The following is a 19761-nucleotide window of genomic DNA, read 5'->3' as shown; positions in this document are numbered from 1 at the left end:
AAATATTATCTCTCATGTTTTCCTCATAATATCCTTGAATTACAGTTCCAGACATGTATTTCTGACAACTGATAATCAGAAAGAAAAAAAAATACAGAAAAAAAAGGAGACTGCTTGGCAGTATGCCAGCTGATAGGAAAATACTTCTAGAAACAGCCATAATAAATATTTTGATAATCGAGATGTTATCCTTAAGTGAAATCCATAATTATTACTCATTTATTTACATCTAAGAGTAGTTCTTCTATACCTCAAGCTGAGTTAAGAAGGCACTAAGGCAAACAACCTTGACCTTCTGGTCCTCACGTCCCTCCCATACATCCAAATGTTGTGACCATTTATACTGCATTTATGTTGTTCTACAAGTTGAACCCAGACCATCCTACATGCTGGGGAAGCATTTTACCACATCCCCATCTTGTAATGCATAATATATAAGTGTATAAAATCCAACTCAAAGGAAACAAAGTAGTGCATTTCCAGTAGGAGTGATAAATTAATAATAGTAAAAATAAGTGTGTGGGGTAATACTACACCAAAAACTGAATATTATATTCCATATTGTCTGCATTTATTCAATGGTTGTAAAAAGGAAGCTTAGAAAATATTTGGTAAATGCATGTATAGAACCAGGAGATCTAATATCGTTTTAAAATTTCCAAATGATCATTGTTAATCACTGCTTTTCTGTAGTTGGTTCCAATAGATTGCAGAGAGTATGATAAAGATTCAGAGCTGGGCCAGAATATACAATTGCCTACTACTATTATTTTGCTAAATGGATATAGCATTAGACTGGCTCTTCGAGATTTATCATTATAACTATAGATTAATGGGCCTCTCAACCCTCTTCAAAAAAAAAAGTGTAGTTATGGTAGATGGTGATTAATACAAAGACCCACAACAGGCCAAGACACAGAGCATAGGAGATTGAAAAATGATTAGCCCTTGGTGGGACAAATATTTCTTATTCCCATCTCCCAATGTTCAGAAATCATTGCTGAAGTGAGGGCATAGAACATATACTAGCCAGAGTTGGTGGCTGACCACAGGGAGCCAGTATCTTCTGGACATGGTAGAGCAGCTACACATATGTACTCACAGTTGTTGTGACAGTATGAACAGAGCCTGTGTGATTCAAGCCAGAACAAATTTCCACACAGAGAGGGACATGGGCATAATATTTCACACACATTCAGAGAGTTATTGGCAGTATAAGGAGCATCAGTTTTCTCTAACAGTTGCTGCCCTGTTAAGTCAATCATGCCCCAGTGGAAGGGCACTCATCCAAGAATATTTGTGCAGCACAAATTGGTCTTGATGGTGTTAAAGAGAGGATACAAAATTGGGTGAACGGGGAAGGGGATCTGAGAAGAGATGTAAGAGGAGCAGATACAATCAAAACATTGGCATTATCCAAGACTGTCAAGTAATAACATTTTTAAATACAATTTTATTTTCAGATATTTCTAAAGTTGCTGAAGTTTGATCACATATAAACTTGTCATTGACTACAAAGCAATCTCCCTTTCAGATGAGCTTAGAGAAAATGTAGTTTCTCCTACTTCACAATTCTTCCCAGATACTGATACACTGGCTATTTAATAAATATTGCTAAATGGGATGGGAAAGACTCACGGCAGAGATTTCTGTCTATTTTGTTTGTTGCAGTAATATCACAACTTGAAGATGTTCTGAAATGTAATGTGCTTAAACAAATATATGTATGAATATGTGTAACAATGGGCATGGGAAAATTCTTCTCTCTTTTTACTGGAAGGCAAGAAACTTTCAATGTTGCTTTTTATTCCTTCTTATCGCTGTTTTGAGAGATGTCTCACTCTGTAGCCCAGGCTGGCCAAAACTCACGTTCTTCCATTTTTTCTTCAAATTTGAATCAAGATGAAAATGTTCATTTCTCCTATTTTATGCTAAACCAATTAATTTTCAATAAATAAGATAGGTAAAAAAGACGATACACCCGTCTTTCAAGATACAAACAAAAATGCAATTTATTTTCCTGTTATAATGCACTATCCTATCACCCTGGGCTTGAGACAGCAAAAGATCTGATAGGCAACTGACCAGTCAGAGTTCAGGAAGAAGAAACAATGAATATGGACATATAGTCATAATTTAAATCAACTGATGCCCAGGGAAACATGAACATTTATAAAAAAGTGAAAGACATATTTTTGAAACCTTTAATTATTATAAATTAGTATTAAATGGCATAAGAAACAGGATGACCTGAAATGTACTAGAGATAAATGAGACACAGGAAATTGAGAGTCAAATGAGGTGAGGAGCTCTTGAATAGGAAGCCCTTGCTATTCTTCTTCGGATATTATAAAAAACATGATTGTGCTTAACAATTTGCTTGGTAGATTTTTACACATTGGTGTATCACTAAAAGTACTTAATATTTCTACATATTAAAAATTACTTAAGGGCTGACGAGATGGCTCAGCAGGTAAGAGCACTGACTGCTCTTCCAAAGATCCTGAGTTCAAATCCCAGCAACCACATGGTGGCTCACAACCACTCATAATGACATCTGCCGCCCTCTTCTGGCACATCTGAAGACAACTATAGTGTACTTATTTATGATAATAAATGAATCTTTAAAAAATTACTTAATAATTGACAGGGGAGGGGATCATGAAGTCCTACCCCTTGTTGAGAAGCCAATTGTTGGTTGTTGGAGGAGGGAGATTTGTACTTTTTCAGAGATGTTGTCCTTGAAAACTACTCATGTTCTAGTAGCTGGTCCTACCTACATGAACACACAGGCAGCACTATTTGTTCTCAGTCAGTTTAACGCAGAAAGAAAGCATGTGACATTGGGAGAGAAGTCGTAGAGGGGTAGGGAAGAAATTGTAGGAAGAGAATGTGTGTGTGATATCAAAACATACCCTCAAATGATACATAATCCCATGGGAATTCATATAGGTTAAACATATTGTTATTTAATTGCTAAGTTTATAAAAACTTGCAAAGACTGACATTATTATCTATCCAGTATATGATGCTCTAGTACCATATGGGAACACTGTAACTTCATGGTACAGGAGAAAAAAAAATGAGAATGAAAACTAATATTTTCATATGAAAGTTCAACTTGTTGTACAGAGTGCTAAAAAGAAGTTTTTTACTTTCTTGTGAGTGGTCACTTTAGTGAGAAAAGTCTACAATGATTATTGAGAACTAATAGTTGCAAATTGATATCATTAACAAAAGCTTTCTTGACAGTCATCAATCATTTAACGGTGCCTACCATTCACATTTTGTTTCTTCAGAGCATGCTTCATTAACAGTGTTATGCCTCTGGTGACTAGTCTGTGGTCTAAACTAGAAAGTACATTGAACACAAAAACTGGACTTTTCTACTTGTTTTGAGCAGAATAAAAATAATAACAACTATTGTTATGTTACATCAAAACAGAGTAAATAATGATCACTGGCAGATATAAAAAAATAAAAATACATTCCTAAAGATTTGCTCTATATGAAGCCTTTGAAATATTCTTATAAATTAATAGTTGGGGAGGATTGAAACATTAACCCAGTAGTCATTTACTTAAGTAATACCATGAACAAGAAGGACACATTAAAATAACTAAAATTAATAAAGTACAATAGATTTGCCTCTATTGAAAGATGTTTGAGTCAATGCATTGTAGAAGTGTCCATTTTCTGTTTCTTAACTGAAAACAGTAACCTATAGAACTAGAAAGCATGCAGTTCTAAAACTGATCTGTTCAATTAGGAAAAGCAGATTCTGCTGCCACAGGCTTCTAAAGAACAAATAAGACGGGCTTTTATTTCACTCTCTTATATTTTTAAGAAAGACATACATGCCTATGACCTTTATCAGGTATCTTGCTTATCTTTGTTAACGTTTTACAATTTGTAATGTTTAATTTAAATTGGTACTATCTACCAATTTATTAATGGCATTTTCAGTATACTTGATCACAAGGAAGAATGTGGATAATGAATTCACAAGAATATAAAGCTACATAATCATATCTATGTTATTTATCTTGACACATTTAAACAAATTTAAGATCCCAAACAAAAGTTTGTATTTCTTATGTTATCTTATGTTATCTATCTTAGGTTTGTAGTTTCTTGATATTCAATTATATATTAAACATATATTTCAATAAAATAAAAGAATTATGTTGATGGTTTGATCTGTTATATCTGAGGATTTCTCTCATCATATTTCATACCTTCACCTCCTCTCACCTAGCCCAATGGAAAAGTGATAAAATATGGTTTTAGAATATGTGTATAATATGTGTAGATCAAATGTAGTAAATTTTCAAGTAATTCCTGGGCTGTTTAATATTGGATTTAGGCGATATTGCTAAGTTATCTAACAGCATCTCTGGCAATCCTTTCCCTTTATCTTGGCCATTCTATCTCCTCCCCAACCCCTGATGAGAAAGATCTTGGCATCATATTTACATCTTAGTTTGTCTAATGTCCCTACTCTGTCTCCATTACATTCTCTGTGTCCCAAGATTCTTTCCTTCATTTATTTGCCTGCTGTAATTCCTCAGCTCCAGGTTTCTGGTGCTAAGAAGAAAACAATTTGTTGGAGTCCAGGGTAAAAAATTTATATTTTCCAAACTTGTTTTCATGGTTAATGTTTGCAGCAGTTCTCAACCTGTAGAGATGGGTCACTTAAGACCATCAGAAAACACAGACACTTACATCACAATTCATAGCAGTAGCAAGATTACAGTTATGAAGTATAAGTGACAATAATTTTATGGTTGGAGGATCATCACAACATTGGGTACTGTATTAAAGGGTTGCAGCATTAAGAAGGTTGAGAACCACTGCAGACAGAAGTAATATTTAATGAGTCTCTGTTTGTTAAGACTGGGATTTCTTTCATCGCAGATTAATATTCTCATCTTATTATTTAGTCCTGGAATTAGTCAGTATCATAATATAGCACCATTGAAAACAAGTTTTGGTGGTTTTATGTTTAAGGCCAGTGGCTGTTGCTAGTCATATGCAATTAAATGAATGAAACTTCTCAAGGTTGACCAAAGCAAATGTCAATGACTTGTTGGAGACCCATAGCTATGACTAGAAAACAACAAAAGTAACCACTGATGGGGAATGATGTGGTCTCCTTCAAGAAGGAAAGTACATTAATGAAAGCATCATATGATCAGACATACATAGTCACTATCTGTGATTCTGAATAATAGTAGCGATTTCTGGCAATACATTTAAACGCTTACAATATTTGAAAATACACATATAATCATTCTAAAATGTGGGGATTCTCAAAAGGCATTTTTATTTTCACACACAGACTGCCCCCACCCTGCAGAACAGGCCCAGAATTGTGAAAGCTGAAAAATTTGAATGATTTGAATATCGACTTTCTCAGACTTTTGGGGGCAGGGATATTTACTCTGTACATATGTTTGGAATGTCAATTTTCTTATAATTTCAAACTGCCAAGGGTCTTATTTTTAAAATCTGTCTTTTTATTTTTTGTACAAACACATCAAATTGAAGAATGTAAAATTTGTGTTTATTAACCATTTACATACAAAATTAAGACAACCCAAACCCACAAACGACCATTTGATTTTTCTTGTTTTCTGTTTTACTTTGCCTAAGGGCCTGTCCTTTTCAGAAATAGAACACACTTAATCCATTCTGGTAAAACTAATTTTTTCCACTCTGAGTCAGAAAAAAAATGAGACATTGGTTAGCTACGAACACTTGTAACTAACAATTCTATTCTCTCCCAGACTCCAACCTCTCCCAACCAGCCACCCATTACCACTTCTCTAAGAGAACAACTCCCACAGAGTGATGGCTTGGTAGGGAACACAACATCCAACACCCTATTATCAGGCGCCACGGTAAGCTTTATTGACAGGGGAACTCCAGCATCCATCTGCAGAAGCAGTTTCAGGCTTTAGTCTTGCAATTGGGCCAATCAACAAACATGCACCTTCATCTTTTATCTCTTATTTCTATATCTTCGTACCTCACCTTTTCAACTAGTCCAAATCACCTTACTTTATTGCTCAGGAGGGGAAATATGTCTACTTACTTTATACTATCTACTTCGGAGCCTAAAATGAACACTTCAGACCTTAGTGCCAAATATATAAATAAATAAAATTAGGGAAGCTGAAAATTGCACTTAAAATCAGTAATAGTTGTCAAGTAAGTCAGCAGACAAGATTTTAATAAGATTGGTGTTTGTGTGAGTTTCTGTATGATCTTCTAAATGTATAGTAAAGAACCAGGTGTGATATTTTACTCCAGCATGGGCATAGTGAGTCTCAGGCAAGCCTGGATTATATTGTCCTTTTGCAGAACCTTGCCTCAAAAGAGAAAAGCTTTATTAAAAAAAAGTAAAAATAAAAGTAACCAACACTGCTTTGTAACCTTTCTTTCCTGGATGTTATGAATACTAGATCTTGTGTTCAACCAAGGAATCTGGAAGAATAACATAAACAAACAAAATGCTTGCCAGAGCTCCTCATTCCAAATCAAAGTATGTGCATTTCTGATTTTATATGTGTGTGTATATATATACATATGATATATATATATATATATATATATGCACATAAAATTGACATCCAGGAGGTTTGGTGATATTGGTCTAATTCTTCCCTTTAGTTTTCTTGAATGCAACTAAACTTCAAAGGGAGAGAAAAAGTTCCATTGGCTTATTCCATAATTCTTTATTGACCCATATATTATGCTAGTTCAAGCATAAATCTTCTGAGAAGCTTATAGAATATGTGAAAAGCTCTTTAGGGAAAATTTTGCCCCCCTTGATTGAAGTACTTACAGAGGAACACATAGCTTCCTCTAGATACCTGCCTCCTTCCTGTGTCTCTGCTTTGTACCGTGACAAGATTTCTTCCATTACAGCAGAAGAGCTCAAGTCCCCATCCTTAGAAAGGAGCATCACGTAGGTTGAGAATATCAAATTTGTTCTTGACTGCCAGTTCTAGCTACTTGTAATGATTTAAAAGATGTTTAGTAATTTAAGAAATAAGCAGATCACAATTGTTTCAATCTAAAATAAGATAGCTTGATTTCAAAGAATCCGTTAGTTTAGAAGGCAAGACTTCAGAGCCATTAATGCGGGCTGCAGGAACAATTCAGGCTTAGAGCTCTGTGCTCTGCATCCCAATCTCTGAGCCTCTAATTATACCACAGGACAGGATCGAACATGCAAATAACTTAGTCATCCAGTTATTCTGATGAGGAATGGATGACACTACACTTTGCACAATGGCACAAACTATTTAAATAGACTGTTGTTTTCAGAGTGCAAATGGGATTACATTAACTACCGTGAGAACACTGAAATGATAGAACTTTAGTTAAACACATAAAAATATTGTCATTACTTTTGCAGCAAGTGAGGCGAGAAGAGGGATTTGCTAGTTTGTTGGATATTCATATTCCTGGTCAGTTTACTCTCCAGATCAAATAAATTACATTGAGTTTTACATAAATTTAATTCTATAGCATGTTTATGATAAAGACTGGGCAAAATTATTGTTAACTTATTATAACTTATGGGAACCATGCAAGAATATATTTTTATTTTAGAAAATAGAGTTTTGCCATTAACTAGGGTAAAATAAATATGAAAAATGCTGTTATTTTGTTTTTCTTCTGATTGAAAGTCAATAAAGAGTGACTTCTAATCTAGTTACATAGTACTTTAAATAGAAAATATGTATTTGAGCATTACTCAAAGATAGGACTAAATTTATTTTCATACAAACTTTAAGAGCAAGTCTATGATTAAACTCTTACAAATAAGTATATAGCAATAACTAACTACAGTATTTAAATATGGCTTGACATGACTCAGAAATTGATTACTGTGACATTTAAAGTCAATGCTGCATCTCAAGTCAGACCTAGGATCAACACTCAACTGATTTGATAGAACGAAAGGTAAGAAGTAGAATTGTTTTCTTTTCCTTCATCTCTTTTGGGGAAATGGCATCTCATTGTGTAGCCCTGGGTGGTCTGAAACTCAAAAGATCTCCCTATCTCCGAATGTTGGGATTAAAAAGTCTGTGACACTATGCCTGGACAAGTAGTATTTGAAACTGTGTTCAGAATATTCTAGAAAGGAGAAAGAACAGCACGCCCTGGTGCCAGTCTTTAAGCTTGACTGGGGAACACACACTAGTTTAACAGAGGTTAAACTAGCTGCTTCCTCAGCCAAATGGGAATGTGAAGAAACTCTCAGTACAGTGTCCCTCTGTCACCTCAAGTGACCATTACACTCATATATCTGGTATGTGTGAGCAGAACACATTAGATATTTTGAATTTTCTGAGAATAAACAAAAACCTTATAGGAGGATGAAGGATTTTAATTTATAGCAAATATGTAAAACTGAGTATTTCAGAGCTGGAAATTATTTAAGAAAATGCAACGTTTAGATTAATTATTTTGTTGAGATATAATTTTGAATTAAACTGGAAAACTACTTAAAGCATTCCTAGTTTGTTTCTTGTCATGGGCAGTGAGTCTTTATTGCATGAAAACTCTGGATGTGGGGGTCAAGTTAGCAGCAGATATCAGCTTCATCCTTTCTTACTATAGATGTGAGATTCAAAGCAGAGACTCTTGTTATTTACCTTCCTTTATGCAAGAATCTTAGAAAATTGTCAACTAGATCAGGGAAGGGAGTTTAGAAATAGGAAAATCATTGCCTACCAGCCCAACCTCATTAATTTATGCTTTTATGTGAACTCTGAGTTTATTTGGTAGTGTTTTCCTTCTGGCTTAGAGTGTTTCCAGTATGGAACTTTGTTATGCTCCCAAATGTCTGTGTTATCATAGCTCTAACTAGGATGTATTGGTGATCATTTCCTACTGAAACGGAATAAGGGAGAAAAATAAAAACAAAACCAACACACTCATTTTATGCTCCATCATATAACAATGGCTCAGAACCCAGTTGTTTATGAATGAAATAAAGATACTTTATTTATTACACAGGCACTTGGATATTCACATGCCCAACACAGCTGATACACTTAACAGCTACGGTAACACGCACAGAAGATGTCTGCTTGTAGGCTCAGGAGAGAATTTCCTCTGTGCCAAGGTGAATGAGTGCATTAACAATTTTTCCTTTGCTCTCCTCTAAGCATTTCCAAATGTTACATGTCAAATAATAGTCAACAAAAACTGATCTACATTTCAATGGGTATGCTAACTTGAATTGTGAGCAATGGAAACTTTTATCACAATGCAACATATTTTATAGTCATGCTTAAACAGACTAGGTTAGTAGCATGCATTCCATTCTGCAATAAGAATACCGTTAAACTATTTTTCAACAAATGTCAAAAGACACCCATTGCATAGAAAAATACAAATCACTGTAGTCAATATAATATGGGACTGATCTTGGGACTTACACGGTGATGATGAAATCCTAAAATGCCATGCCCACAAAAGCACATTAAAAAGGGGATAAACATATTTCATTAGACAATCTCTAAGTATTAGGGATGAGAGCTTTAAATTTGGGGGCACGTTCTTGCTGTGTGCTTTGAACAGGGCCTTTCTGCTCACCTCCTTCTGGTTTGACTGGTCCATCGGACATCACCTTCCTGAGGGCTAGCTGGCTTTGGTCTTGGTTGCCATTGGCTGGTGGAGGCAGATTATCAGACTGAGTTCTTTGAATGGGGAGGACGCCTGCTATGCTGTGCCTGTGCTGCTTCCTGGCATGATTACACTGACCGCTTTTATGTGCTGCTGTGGCAGTGTGGGTGAAATGGAAACCCAGAGTGTATCCTCAGATGGAACCAGCTTAAATGTTATTCATGCAAACAGAAGTGTGCTTTTGCTCTCTTTAAACTGTGTTGTCAGATGCCAAAATGATACCACATGCACAGCACTGAAGGGGATTAAAACTGGCTGTTTCCTGGGAATGAGGACTAGAGGGATGAAGAAAATGACACACTATCTCCATGACCTGGCCGACGCCTCTTGGAATTGACAATGTGCCTGTAGCCAGGTTTTTATAGAATTATATCAGAAAATTTCATGAATGAAAACTCATCGATTAAGACAAGTCAATGGCTAGACTTTAATTGACTAAAACTACTAGATATGGCACTTCTTGACGCTGAAAACATTCCACAGATAAAAAAAAATAATAATTTGTAAACTTCTGTACAAAGTGTGATCTAACAGAGTGGACCAGACAATGGTCCTCACTGAGATTACATTGCCTTAAAACATCAGCGAATATGCATAGGAAAAATACGTAGTTTTGAGAATACAAATCTCTGCACATGTTCTTCAGGAGAAACACATGGAAAGCTCCTTTTTGCACGTATTCTTTTTTAAACATTGCCTCAGATGGCTTTTCACCCTAGGTTCTAGATTTGACTGTTGGTCTCACTAAGCATCTGCTCAAATGTTGAATGTTTCCAAGTCCAAGTATCTCATTGCTAACCTGATGTAAATGTGTGTGTGTGTGTGTGTGTGTGTGTGTGTGTGTGTGTGTGTCCATGGTTGCTCTACTGGGGATAATGCTAGAAAACTGGCAGTCCCTTGTGCTTATAATTCCTGTGTTTTAAAGGAGAAGGAAGTGCACACAAAAGACACACAACACTGCTTTGCCTGCAAACTTCACGGACACGGCTACCAAATACTATGAGCCAGGTTGGATGGATGGTGGAAACAAAGGAGAAACAGCCAGTTTTATTGCAGTCTATGTAAATTAAAAAAACAAAACAGAAAAAACCAAGAGGAACTAAAAGAAGAGCATATTTATATGTTGATACTGTTCTTACACAGACAAAAGGACAGAACAGAGTGAGCAGGGATGCCAAAAAACAGAAAGCAAATGGAGAAAGACAGCGGGAGAGGAAGGCAACAGATGAACATTAAGCTGCCATGCTGAGGAATTTATTTGCGTCTTTTACTTGGTTGAATGCGGAGTTGCTGCACAGCGGCTTCAGCTGCGGCTATGGCCGCCCCTGCATCTTCCAGGTGGGTCTGGGCGACACTGGTTTTGCTTTGACTGCGAGATGGTCCATGAGATCGGAGATGGCCTTCAGATGATGATTTTGAACTACCAGGACTACTGTGGGATTTCTCAATGGTGGGAACCTGCATATCTGGTTACAAAGGAATAAAAAAGTGAGTTAAAGTTGCTGCCCAGTGCCTTGCTGTGAAAGTCTAGTCTACATGTAACTGGAAACAGTCTTTTACATCAATGCTGTCTTTTTGTGCCATTTGTGCCACTCCACACAATTGAGTAATGGTATTAAGCATTTAAAGAACAAGTCAGGAAAGGAAGTAAGGGAGGCCAGTCTGGAGAAGAAACTTCTTCCTTCCTTCCCTCCTTCCTTCCTTCCTTCCTTCCTTCCTTCCTTCCTTCCTTCCTTCCTTCCCTCCTTCCCTCCTTCCCTCCTTCCCTCCTTCTTTCCTTCCTTCCTTCCTTCCTTCCTTTATTTCTTTTTTCATCTTTCTGCTTTTTTTGTGGGAGAGTGTACAAGGGGCTGGACCTGGGAGGACTGGAAGTGGGATGGGGTATATTATGTGAAATTCCCAAATAATCAATAACTAATTATTAAGAAAAGAAAAAAGGAAAATGAGTTCTCAGAAGCCTCAGGGAACAGATGTCTCAGCCCCATCTTCCCTACAGCTCTGCTTATTCTAGTAGAGGCTAGTACAACACAATGCGTCTACAGAGATATGGGGCATGCTTAAGTAAAAACAGAGTGGATTCTGGGTTAGCAGTAGAACTTATTAGAATCTAAATAATGTTATAGAATCATTGTCTCAGGAAACTGAGACTGTAGATGGCGAGAACTACACCCACACCCACACCCAGACACATACATAAATAAAGAGAGACAGAGACACAGAGACAGTGGGACAGAGAGAGACAGAGAGATCTACATGTCAATTATCTTTCAGAATGTTTAGCATGGCGAAGTTTAAATGGCTAAGTCGAATTCGAACCCAGTCTATCATACATCCTCAGAAAACATCTTCAGTACTTTTTCTGTGGTCGGACTATTAGAGGTGACCCTAGTTTTTCACCCTCCAGAACACTGTGACACAGTCTGCCTGCTTCTGGTGCACATGGAAGCACTTCCAGAAGGCAACAGTGCTCACTAATCGTCTTTAATATTTACAAATATTAATGCATGCTGTCACCACACGTTTATCTCATACAGGTTTGTGGATTTATCACTGATGGGAGGATTGGTTATCTTGTAGAACAGTGGTTTAAAAAGCTAAAGGGAGAGCTCATTATAGAAATGTGGTGCATATTGCTAAGCACCATGTGGATGTGTAACACGATTTTTAGTTGGGATCCAACATTTAGGAAAGACTTGAAGAATTTGAGTTGCTGTTGGTTTTGGTAATGTGGGGAAAATGTTCTTCAAAGGACAAGTAAAAACAGGATGCAGAATTTTAGTTATAGACTGGCAATATGAGAATTCAGAGATTGAAAAAAATTAAAAAGAATATACTTAATAGTAATGATGGCCATATTTCTAGTAAAGATAGCAGAAGGAACTTTATACTCTTTTTTGAGATAGATCAGTGAATTCTCTGAAATTCTACTGTTATGTGTTTCATGAAATAGGATTACCTTATGTAGGCCAGTATGACTTTTACAAAGTAAGGAAATGAAGCTGGCAAGACTAACACCTAAGTATGTGCTGGTATTTGCCTAAAGCCCCTTTCTTCCTAACCAGGAGCACACTTTTCATTATATCACACTATTTTCCAACAGAACCCAACTTTACAGTGTATATTAAACATAGAGACACTCACGTTCGAGAAGCTACTGACTGAACAAATAGAAAAACAACGGTGCTCTACATGAAATATCTCCTACCCTTGGATGGGTCGGGGAAGATACCGTGGCTTCTGCTTTTGATCACAGAGGGCTTTGGGGACTGCTGGCTGTTTTGACTGGAGTGAGACTTGCCATGCTCAATGCTTTCAGTCTGTTCTTTCAGCGGATACCACCGAGGAGTGTTGTCCAGATGAGATGTGCTAGATAAATCAATCAATACCTGGGAAAGGACAATGAAGAGGTAAAACGTGTGGACTGGGCTGTCTGTGGTTTATTAGTTTTTCTGTGAGCTCAAACTTAAATAAGGATGGGACCGGATGATTAAACATGGCCTCAAGAATGGTGACGCCAGCTTCCTCAGCTTTGGTTGATGATTTACCAGCTTTTCTACTGTCTGTCTATTTTTCTTCAGCCATGATACTGAGAATTGTGCTTTGTGAATCCAAGATGCTTAATACATTTGTGGTTAAACTGAACTATATACTGTGTTTGACCATAACCTAACTTACTTGAGTAGCATGAAAAAAGATCAGAGTCATAAGTCATACTTTTCTTTATGAGACACAAGTTGCTCTGGGTTGTTCTATTAAATAATTCTTACTTCAGAAGATATATATGGTTTTAATCAGATGGCAGACAAAATAATGAAAAGAATGAGTAATTTGAAATTGCCAGCTTATTCCTTCATTTTAAAACATACTTTAATATTTTACATAGAGATGTGACTGCAAGTTGATGATGAGGAAAATGTATAGTAGTTTATCTGGCATTTCCCCTTTCTTAATGGTCCAAAAAATACTGAACTTTTACAGTCATTGGCATCATAAATTCCATAAACGATCTAGGTTCATAGAAGCAAAAGAGTAAATTAGGTCTTCACAAAGTTAATATTTTGAAATATGTCAGTAAACCGAACATAAAGCTATGTTCTATATTGATTCTGCACAAATCAATGTTAGTGTCAGTGGCTGAACAGGAGAGTGTAATATGTAATATATATATATATATATATGTATATATATATATATATATATATATTAAGTGTATATCTCATATATTTTAAGTATATATAAGCACACAATACAATATTTAAGTAACAAGCATTAAAGAAACTACTTAATTTATAGCATTATTGATTATGATGGAAACACCAGAAGTTCTGTTCACTCTTCCAATTCTATTTTTAGATACATTCTGATTTTTCACAAATGTATATAATAGTTACTTCTATCTAGTTTTAACTTGTAAAACACTAGAAAGTCTTTAGCATTATATTTAATTGTAAAGAGCAATGTAAAATGTTACATCTTTACATGTAATACTAACAGGGAGTAATTCAAGGACCTGAAATTGCATGTTTAAAAAGTCTAACACATTTTATTTCTTTTGTGATCTCAGATCTCATTTGGAATCGCATCATCACTGTTTATTTTTCTACTAAAACCCTATTTAATCTTTACAAAATTGAAAAGTACATCAAGTGGTGGATTGAAAACCTCTTCTAAAGGTTCTGTTCACCTATTCAAAAAGTAACTCATGAAAGAAACTTACCTGTCAAAGACTTTGTTCAGGAATGGCTATTGAGTAAACTCAAGAAATTTACTTTTCATTATGTTTTAACTTGTCACAGATAGCAACAGTACAACAAAACAAAACAAAACAAAACAGACAAGCAAATACACCCAGAAATCTAGACTTACCTCTCCAAGGAAGTCGTTGGATGAGAATCTATCATAATCCCAAACTGTCACCTCCAAGGTCTTCTTCATGAGCTGCATTCGGACAGAGCTGTCATCAGCCCATTTCAGCATATTCATAGATGATACCTTAAACTCTTTCATTTTATTAGAATACTTGCTATTTTATTTAAGACTGTTAAATATTGTGTAAAATTTTAAGGATAAATTTGTAGTTCAATCTAGTGTTGATTATAGGGGACCTCATTATTTTGTGAACAAATTGGTCACACTTACTGTCCTATCTGTAGTCCTCATTTAATAAGAATTAGTCTATGCTCCTTAAATACAGTTACAGATTCCATATTTTTAAAATTAAATGATATGTACACTAACTTAATTTTGTTTACAATCACTTATTTTTGGACTCAAAGTTTTATGATAATCATCATTACACTATCATCTGTAAACATTAGTTTTCTCCTCTTGATAAGCTTTAATTTATAAAAATGAAGTCCTATATCTTAGCTGGGTAGAATAAATACATCTTATTCCTTTTGATGTTCCTTCTGAAAAATCAAAATATAGTGCATTGAAAATATTGTCTCCCAATTTGTTTATTATTCACTAATAAGTGGATATTAGTAAAAAAAAAAAGTACAGAATACCCAAGATACAGTCCACAGCACTCAAAAATGTCAACAAGCTGACCCGACCAAGTGAGGACATCTCAGTTCCACTGGGAGGGAGACAAAAGCAATCACAAGTGGGGTGGGAGGGAGAAACTTGGGAGGGAAAGTGGACAGGCCTTTTTTTTTTTTTGAAGGGAGAGAGGGTAATCTGATCTGGTATTGGGTAAGGGAAAAGAACTGAAGCCCTTTGGGCCAGCAGAAAGAATGAAAACAGGCAACCTCAGGAGGTAGAAGGTTGGGGGGAATTTCCAGAATGCACTAGAGACCTGGGAGGTGAGAAACTCTCAGGACTCAAAGGGAGGGACTTTAGACAAGATGTCAGACAGTAGGGAGAGGGAACTTATAGAGCCCAACTCCAGCAGAAAGATAGGACATCAAGTGAGGGATGGGGTTGCCATCCCATAGTCAAAACTCTGACCCATAATTATTCCAGTCTGAAAGAACTGCAGGGGTGGAAATGGAGAGGAGCCTGAGGAAAAGAAGGTCCAGCGACAGGCCCAAAGTGGGATCCAGCTAAAGGGGACGCCCCAAGACACTGTTACTGAGGCTATGGAGCACTTACAAAAAGGGACCTATCATGACTTCCCTCTGAAAGACACAACAAGCAGCTGAGTCAGATGAAGATATTTGCACCCAACCAATAGACAGAAGCTGCTGAACTCTGTGGATGAATTAGGGAAAAGCTGGAAGAAGCTGAAGAGGGCAACTCTGTAAGAGAACCAGCAGTCTCAATTATCCAGAACCCCCGAGATCTCTCAGTCACTGGACCACCAACCAGGCAGCATACATCAGCTGATATGAGGCCCCCAACACATTATTATGTGGCCCCAGGGAGTTTAGAGGTCAGGTGGGGTGGGGTGGTGAGTGGGGGGACCCTCCTCATGGAGACGGGTTGGGGAGGAGGTATGGAATGTGAAACAGAGGTGGATGGCGGGGGGGGGGTGGGAGGAATAAAATCTGGAGTGCAAATAAGTAAGTAAGTAAAATATTATTTAAAAAAGAAAAAAATTAAGTTTTAAAATGTTCTATGATACTCACTTAACTAAATTATTTGTTCATGTTTTGGGTACTTTGTCAAAATAGGAGCATCTTGCTTTACCTTACCTTTGAACTTCACTCATCCATTATTGCTGTATAAGTTTCTCATGTGTATTTAATGAACTTGTACTATGTTTGGAAATCCTGGATAGAGACCCTGATTCTTCCATAATATTGTCATCACTGCCCTTACATCAGCCTACAGTTGACATGTGCATAACAACAATTACATACCTGCTCCATGGAAATACTTTTATAAATTACTGTTTGATTCCACTCGGGATTAAGACTTTTCTGGACATATTTAGTCCTTCTCTTGTACTCAACACTAAATTGGAAGAGAAGAAAGAGTTATTTTGGCATTTTACCTTAACTGATGACTTCACAGTCAAAGTGAAGGACACACAGCATTTACCAGATCTTTGGTCTCACATCACTGTGTGATCATTTTCACCTTCCAGTTTGAAATTCAATCTTAAATTGAACACACCATGACAGTTTGAAATACATCGATTGTTTGGAGTTTCACTTGCACTAGTGAGTGTGCTTTTAAAGAAATTACTGAGTATTTGAAGTATTCTATTAGGTTTTCCTGGATGCATGAGATATTTACATTAACTATATATAACACTGATATCTTTTTTGCTTCATAAATAATAATATAGTCTTGAACCTTCTAAGCATTTTATATCCAATCCTGACAGCAAAGCAAAATTGTCTTTTACCCTATGAAACAGAGTGATATTAAGAGAAGGCTGTTGTGAGATACAAGTGTGATCTGACCATTTGCTGGTGGAAGTCCAAGTTCAGAGTCCTCAGCTGTATAGCTGGTTTGGACCCAACTTGGGCTACATTAGATCTTGTTTTGTTTTTAAGAAAGAAAGTAGGAATAAGGCACTAATTGGATTTACAGAGAAAAGGAAGACAAATGGAAGACAACATGAGATTTCAAAAACCTCCCCAGAGGGACATTTGAAATTCCCTTTAAAGTATGGCATTTACAATAGTTATACAGCAGGTTTGAATGCTTTGTGCCACTAGTTTATGTCAAAATTAAAGTTAATTAATGGCTTCATTCATTGTAACTTGGGGCAGTTCAATGAATCCCCACTTCTTCCAAGGCCTCTGAGTAAACATTAGAAACATATATACTATACATTTAACAACTTATACTGAAAACCTGTACTAATTAAGTCTTGCAGCACATGGACAGCCAGAACCAGGCCAGTGGCTGGACTAGGAAATAGCTGACTGCTATCTGTGCTTAGTAGATGGTAATGCCATAGGCAAGGCTTTCCTTAACTTTGTCTTTCCTGGATTTTCCATCTTAATTCACATCTTATTGATCAAACAACATTTTATTTCTGGTAGGTGTCAGTAATTTACTAGGAAGCCCTGATACTTGTCTAAAATTACAAATTTCTTTTCCTTAAAGACAGCCAAGACTCCATACCTCTCCCACTCCAGGAGAATCTAATGTAGTTATTCTGTGATAAGTCTCGAACATGGTGATTTCTGAAAGCTGTAATGTAATATGTCATGGAATTTGAGCCATGGGGTTTGTGTCTCAGCAAACCTCACATGTGATTCTAGTGTCTTCTTACTCTAAACATCTTATTGGATTGTATGACAATAAGAACAAGATTTGCTGAATGTCGTTCAAGATTTTAGACACTTTGAAAGAAATGCTTACATAATGATTTTAACAAAATTACCAGGAAGTTATGAGATCGTACATTTATTTTGCCCATAACTTCATCACTATTTAGTGATGTTTAAGATATTATATTTACACCCGGTGTGTTTCAATTCTCCTAATTCTGCTTTTATCCCAGAGAATTTCTCCCACGTGTACAAAAGAAATGTATTTAAGAATATTTATCAATATTATTTCTGCTAAAATAATAAATGAATAAATAATGCTTGTGTATTTAACCAATAAAATATTAAGCAACAGGAAGGATTTAACCAAATTCTTGAAAATGTTTTGTTTAAAGTTTTACAGAAAAATAAACAGGTCAAAGTTAACCTATCATGTGAATTTAAAATAATTTTAAATAATGGCATATATTAGTGAATACACTTGTATGTAAGACATATATATCAAAAAAAGGAAAGCTTAGGAAGTATAAATATTAAATTCAATTTAGTTAATATTCTAGGTGGGTAAGGTAGTAGTGTTAAGGAATCCAAGTGTACCTGTAATATATTTTCTATTATAAAAACAAAATGAAATAAGTATAGCAAAATGTTAAGATGATAATTAGATAGTAATCCCATAGGCATTTTTAAGGTGTAATTTTCAGTAAACGTGAAAGTTTTGATTCCCAAAACTGGAAATTACTAGGCATGGTATGTCTCTTTTTCTTTTATGTTTGTTTGTTTTGATGATGGTATGGAAACAATTAATGTGGACACTTTCAAGTTAACAGTTGATAGTGCCCTATAGAGGAAACATAGCCATTCCTCTAGGCTGGTGTATTTAAGCCAGGTGAAGTCTTATGGAGTTCTACATTTTTGTGTGACGTGGACTTAGTTATCAAAGTGATGAAAACATGAGACCACCACAGCAAGATCCAGTAATGTTATTATTTATTAAAGTTCTAAAATAGTGAATATATATATATATATATACATATAAATATATGTATATGTGTATAGATAGATAGATAGATAGATAGATAGATAGATAGATAGTTTAGATAGATAGATAGATTCAGGCAAAAAGGACAAATGAAAGCAGGTTCTTTCATTAAGTTATAGCTATGCCTTAAACTAAAACCATTTATAGTGCTGCCATTTTCCAAAGGATTGATCAATCCTTGAACTTCCTTAATTCATAAAATATAAATAAACTCTAAATATTTCACATCCACACTTAGTAATTCTTGTCACTTCTACATCTAGAAAAAATATTAAATACCAGTTCTTTATCAGAAACCATGCATCTGTATCATGAAGGACAACTGTAATGGTAGTACATTATGATCATTATTGTTTTCATATTAAAAAGCAGTTCCCAGTCACATTGAAATAATAAGTAACCTTAAGTTCTGACTAGTTCCTAGGCAGAGCTCTAACTGCTTTGTATGTGCTCACTCACTGAATCTTAAAGGCTTCCTTAGAGAACAGGCTATTTATTATCTCATTTAGCAGGTAAGAAGGATTTAAGCTTAGACTCTAAGCCTTAGAGGAGTTAAGATGTGCTCGTAAGGCTGCATGAGTATTAGGTGGTAGGATCAGGATTTAGGTATAAGAAACATCCCTTATTCTTTACTCTTAAGTCTGTTATATGAAATTAACTTGTGAAACTATCCAAAGCATCACTTACTCCTCTGTCTTCTTAACAGGCTTTATTAGCTAAAGTGTGCACCTTGTCTCTATAATATAGTTCCCAAGCCTCAATGTACATATAATACAAGTTATTATCACAACAAAGGAGACTAGAACATGTTTAGAGTGGCATAGAGATAGTCTGAGT

General features: G+C 35.8%; 1 protein-coding gene across 9 annotated transcripts in view; it reads right to left on the bottom strand.

The window, feature by feature from the left end:
* The window catches only part of Pclo (piccolo (presynaptic cytomatrix protein)), a 348560-nt gene that overhangs the window by 58460 nt on the left and 270339 nt on the right, over positions 1–19761 (bottom strand). For 4 of the 9 annotated variants that reach the window (XR_003955649.1, XR_003955647.1, XR_003955650.1 and 1 more), the window contains 4 exons: positions 16515–16608; positions 14575–14646; positions 12914–13094; positions 9619–11174 (listed from right to left, as the gene is read on the bottom strand). Coding sequence is in view for 5 of the 9 variants with exons in the window: in NM_001110796.2 (NP_001104266.1) it covers positions 10963–11174; positions 12914–13094; positions 14575–14646; positions 16515–16608 (559 nt within the window). In the remaining 4 variants the exon portion in view is untranslated. Of the gene's footprint in view, positions 1–8963; positions 11175–12913; positions 13095–14574; positions 14647–16514; positions 16609–19761 lie in introns of those variants that run through there. The other 5 variants (XM_006503582.3, XM_006503584.3, XM_006503583.3 and 2 more) reach the window with 2 other exon arrangements.

This window comes from Mus musculus, chromosome 5 (genome assembly GCF_000001635.26).
Source record: "Mus musculus strain C57BL/6J chromosome 5, GRCm38.p6 C57BL/6J".
Classification (NCBI taxonomy): Eukaryota; Metazoa; Chordata; class Mammalia; order Rodentia; family Muridae; genus Mus; species Mus musculus.
The sequence above is the reverse complement of the archived record's forward strand: the minus strand, read 5'-3'. Positions and strand labels throughout refer to the sequence as shown.